The 5,300-nt window shown below is 49.8% G+C and overlaps 1 protein-coding gene across 1 annotated transcript in view; it reads right to left on the bottom strand.

Annotated features, from left to right (window-relative positions):
• Positions 1 to 1,231: 1,231 nt before the first annotated feature.
• LOC102417876 (beclin-2-like) overlaps positions 1,232 to 5,300 on the bottom strand; it is a 12,524-nt gene continuing 8,455 nt past the window's right edge. Inside the window, exon 2 of the mRNA XM_006103199.3 lies at positions 1,232 to 1,382. Within this exon, the coding sequence (XP_006103261.2) occupies positions 1,232 to 1,382 (151 nt within the window). The remainder of the gene's footprint in view (positions 1,383 to 5,300) is intronic.

Raw genomic sequence — 5,300 nt, 5'->3', positions numbered from 1 at the left:
GGTTGCCCCAGGGTAGGGGCTACGTCCTACTCTGCTAGCCACACCCAGGCGGCAGAGCACAGTTCTTTCTCCTCCCCTTACTCCAACCGCCCCCCTATATAACCGGCCCTGAGACGGGGTTGGCGCGCTCAGCCACTTGGTTTGCTTTGGTGTCGGTAAGCCTTGTGGATGGGGAGCCCAAGTTAACTTGAAATACAGATTCTTATGCTTTTTCATCGAATTGGCCCCCTGATGTGGTTTCTTGGGAATCTTGAAATCTGGGCACAACATTTGGGGGCTTGTCCGGGATTCCCAAGACCATGTAGGGACTCCCCCAATTCGTAGAATCTGCATGGCCGCGGTAAGTGTCTGTGTATTGTGTTTGTCTGTTCTGTGTGCTTTATCTGTTCTGTGTGAGCTCACTTCTGAAATCTGTATCGCCCACATTGACCGTGGACGCACATGGGGGTCAAAGGGCGGGAGGAGTCGGGGGACGCCTCGATCCTCCATCTGTATCTGTAGGGGTGTAATTTTGCTTCCGAAAAGGCGGAAGGTCTGTAGAAACCCCAATCTGAGACGAGGTGGGTAGTTCCCGCCGGTTTGGCGTAAGCCATCGTCTGTCTCTTCCATGGAAGTGGAAGGCTGTTTTGGGCCCTGTTTGTCTGTGCCTGTTTCTCTGTTTTCTGTGGACTTACAGATGTTATGGGACGGACTCAGACTGCTCTTTGGGTATTGTGATTGATCAGTTCAAGGAGATTGCGGGAGGCTTTAGAGCTCCCTCAGGAATTGGGAAGTTGTTAGGAATTGAATGGATTGTTTAAACTCTGAATGAATGTCTGGTGAAAGTATATGAGTTTAAAGGCAGGGAATCATTGTGCCTCGGGCCGCAGAAAAGGAAAGATGCGCCTGGATGCGGAGGCTGAAGCCGGGAGCACGACTGCCCCGGAGCCCGGCCGCGCCGGGGGCCCAGGCGGCTAGGCTGCGGCAGCGGCCCTGGGGGCTCAGCCTCCTGCCCGGTCGGTGGCGGGGGCTTGGGAGAGACCCCGAGGCCACGGTTTTTCCCATTCGGGAGCTTCCTCGCGCTGCACGCGGCCAACAGTCGAAAGGGTTGGGGTCGCGGGGCCCGTCGCAGCGATGGGGTCCCCTTCCCTGCCCTGGTCCTGCCGGGGTTGTGGCTCGCGCCGAGGCCGACTCGTGCGCGGGGTCGTGCCCCGGGGATGGGACAGGAGAGGCGGCGGCAGCCCAGGCAGCCCTAGCCCCGCAGCTTGGGCCTGCGCTCGGCTCCATGAACGGCGGCGCGCCTTCGGGGGGGCGGCCCTGGGCTCGGGCCGGGCGCGGACTCGTTCGCGGAGCCTGGCGGCGGCGGCGGCAGCAGCAGCAGCCGGCATTGGCCGGCGTTGGCCCTGGGCTTGTGGCGAATGAGTGGAGCCAGGTGGAGCTCGGGAGAGCGGGGCCGGCGCGTCACTCACGGGAGGCGGGAGCAGCGAGGCCCCCCGTCGGCGTCGGGTCCGGGGGAAGGTCCCCCGCGGAGCCTGAGGGCCGGACACCCGGGAGGCCGGGGGCGGCTGCGGCTCTGGATGCGAGCCGGTCTCTTCCCATAGAGATCGCCCCAGCTAGAAATGTAAAAGTTTTACGAAAGTTTTAAAATGCATCTCGGATTTCTGTGCACGTGTAAAGGGAAAGTACAGAATAAAAACCCGAGACTGTTTTGGCCTTAAAAATGGCAGAGATGAACCTGACAAAGAAATGTTTGGATTGAATTGGGAAAAATTATGTTATTGTGGTAACTAAATACCTTTGCTTATTGGTACAGCCACCATTTTGGGCTGCAAGCCTTGACAGCCGCCATGTTGGCCGCATGGTCTGCCGCTCCCCTGGGGGCCACCATCTTGAAACAGCAACGGCCCCTCCCTCTGATTTAGCCAAAAAGGAATGTCTTCTCACTGAAGCAGGATGGAATTTCAGGGGTGGAGCTTTAAGGCGGAGTTTTACTACGGAAATGTGGATGGGGCAGAAAGTGTTCTTGCCTCGCGGATTTATTTAATACTATTTTTAAAAAGATATTTTTAATGCTTAATTAGCAATCACGGTCTTAATATAATTTCAGTGGTATGATAGACCAATGTTTCTGAGCAGTTGGCTTTATAAGGGCCAACAATAGAGCTCGTATTCCTTAAAAAAAGGCTAAGTCATTTTTCTAATCTCTTAAATCTAGAAAACTCTGCTTTCCTTAAACTAAGGACAATTAAAGGTTAAGTCAAAGTCTTTAAAAGGGACTGATAGTAGTAATCCAATTTCTAAAGTCAGATAGAAACTGCGGCTTCATACTGATCTAGATAATGTGTTTACCCACAGCTGTGGTTTGGATTGCATGCTGTCTCTGCTTCTGTAAATTGATCTGTCCTTAATGCTTAAATATGTATCCTTGTTATTGAATTTGAATATATTGTCAATCTGAGGAATGTTAATTATTTACATGTCACCTAAAAATTAAGGCTAAAAGTTCCAACTAACTAAAAAGCATGGCTTTGGTGTGATGGGAGGAAAGAAACGTTAAATGAATGGTAGGCCAGTAAGCTGGAACTGGTCACTGGTGGTGGATTGTGAGAAGAGCTGGACACTGCCTAACTTCTCCTTCCTTGGTACCCCTAAAACATCAGAGGGTACTTCTGGCCTCGATTTTCTTGGTTTTGGATTTGTTTGTTTATTTGTGATAAAAACCGTTTCTATCTAAATAAGACATAGGTCAAGAATCCTGTCCTGGGATGTGGGAAAGGCCCCCACATCTGTTCCTGTCAGGCCCCCATCAGGGGACTTGGATGATGTTCCTGTTATCTACTCAAGAGCCCAAGGCTGTAAAAATACTTGTTCACTGAAAAGGTGTAAGTGTAAATGTTTATTTGATGTTTATAAGCATCTCTGTTGTTTACTGGGAACTTTGATTTTCTATGTAATATTCTGTGCTGGGTTGGGACTTTGGAATTCTAGTCTGATTGGGACATTTAAGGATGGGGCTCACAGTTCCTCAAGGCAAAGACTTAATGGGCCCTTCCCCCTGCCTGTGAAGGAAGACAATGGGCCTTGAAATCTGTAAAGATAGGCGAGAATGAAGCTGGTCAGGCCCCACCCCCTATCATTCCTGACTTTCTTGCTGCAAGAATTGTCTCTTTTCTTGAGAGAGCTCCAGAGGGCGCACGAGGACATTTGGCTGCGCCTCGGTGCCACCCAGGAGACTGGCCCAACCCCAACTCCTCATCAGCACAGACCAGGAGATTGGGTCTACATCAAAAGGCACCACCTGGAGCCTCGATGGAAAGGTCCCTACACCCAACTCCGTGGTGCTGACGACCCCCACCGCTCTCAAGATAGACGGCGTCGCGACCTGGGTCCATCACATCCACGTCTGGTCAGCAGCAAGCTACGGCGTGCTCGACCTGCCTGATGCTGGTAACATTGAATAGACTTAGATAATGCCTGCATCTTCATGGACATGGCTCCAAAGAGACAAGGACAATTTATAGGATCACATGTTTAGTAGCAGAAGATGTGGCTGCCTAAAGCGGCCATGATGCCTATATTATGTTTCATTGTATTGATATGTTATATTAACCTTTAATTCTCTTGCAGGTTTGAATGTATGTTGGCTGTCCTGGAAGGGTACTATATGAGTTGACCCCCAAAAGTAAAGGGTGCCTAGCTGCCAAGAGGACAGGTGCCCAAATGGGCAGGAATGATGCCCATCAGGTTTTGGTCTCTGTTGAGAGACAGCTAACAGTTGGCAGCCTGTGTACTGCTTGCAGGCCTTTGTGACCATGCCCATGCCAGGGGTAGTCTGAAAAAAGCCTGTTTAGAGTAGAAGGTCTGAGGCATGATTATGCATAGAAAGAAAATTTAATGCCAACAATTAAAAGGAATTGGCAAGAAAAGTCAGAAAATCTTAGAGTAGATCAGTGTCTTCCTTCTTATGTAATTCCTCCGAAATTTGGCAATGCTAACATGGCAATACATTTCTTTGCATAGATTCAATAAGACCGGTTCCTAATAGTGGTTTTATTAACGGAAAACTTTGACTGGCGTATCATGTTTTAAAGAGCCCTGTCTGAGCTCTAAAGACTTGAAGCCAGTAAAAATGCCACGAAGAAAGCCTGGTATCCTGCTTGGAAGCCCTGAAGATGGCTGGCGCTGGAGCGTCAGGCCCATGCCCTACCATCACTGGCGGTTGGTAAGAGTAGAAGGAGAGCAGTAGGGATGCCTCTGCGTTCCTGCGGAACCCCCACACACTCTGGGCCGCAACAAGTAGGAGGGCTACTGAGATGGGCCTTAAAACCTGGAGCGTGGGCTCAGGTGAAGTTGCTACAGGTGAGGGATTCACCTAACTCAGCAGATACTGCAGGCGGGCCTGATGGCAGCTGGGTGGCGTGGCTTCCTGGCCCTACGGGGCACATTAAGATTCAACCATGAGATTCCAGCAAAGGTAGTCAGTTACCATTCTTGTTGTGTTTATGCAAACATCAGGACAGTAGATAAATTAATCTTGATTTGGCTTTTTGATAGCCATGGAGGAATTTTAAGAAGAAAAATCATATTTCAATAGAAGTTGTTAAAGCTAAAATGGTTTCTTCCCCTTCCACCAGACCATTTGTTAAAATATGCCCAGTACGGGCCTCTAGCAACGGTGGAATAAAAATTCAGTCCGTCTCATGATTGAGCCGGAAGTTCCAAGACAAAGGGGGGAATGAAAGGGCGAAGGCTACGCCCTCCACCTTCCCCCAGGGTAAGGGCTACGTCCTCCATCTTACCTTGGCCACGTGTTAGGCAAGGAGCTTCTTCACGGAAGTCTAAGACTCTGCTAGCCACACCCAGGAACGGAACATCGACTTGTGCCTGGCCAATCGGCAAAGCACAGTCCTTTCTCCTCCCTTACTCCAACCCCCCCCCATATAACCGGTCCCTGGGCGGGGTTGGGGCGCTCAGCCACTTGGTTTGCTTTGGTGTCGGTGTGGATGGGGAGCCCAAGTTAACTTGAAATACAGATTCTTATGCTTTTGCATCGAATTGGCCCCCTGATGTGGTTTCTTGGGAATCTTGAAATCTGGGCACAACACCACTCTGTTTTCACTTTCAGTACAGTATTTAATTACATGAGATATTTAACTCTTTATTACAAAACAGGCTTTGTGTTAGATGATTTTGCCTAACTGTAGGCTTATGTTTAAGTGTTCTGAGCACACTGAAGGTAGGCTAGGTAAGCTATGATGTTCAGTAGGTTAGGTGTATTCAATTCATTTTTTATATACAGTATTTTCAACTTACGATGGGTT

Source organism: Myotis lucifugus, unplaced genomic scaffold (genome assembly GCF_000147115.1).
Source record: "Myotis lucifugus unplaced genomic scaffold, Myoluc2.0 scaffold_468, whole genome shotgun sequence".
Classification (NCBI taxonomy): domain Eukaryota; kingdom Metazoa; phylum Chordata; class Mammalia; order Chiroptera; family Vespertilionidae; genus Myotis; species Myotis lucifugus.
Note: the sequence above shows the minus strand (reverse complement) of the source record. Positions and strands in the feature narration are given on the sequence as shown.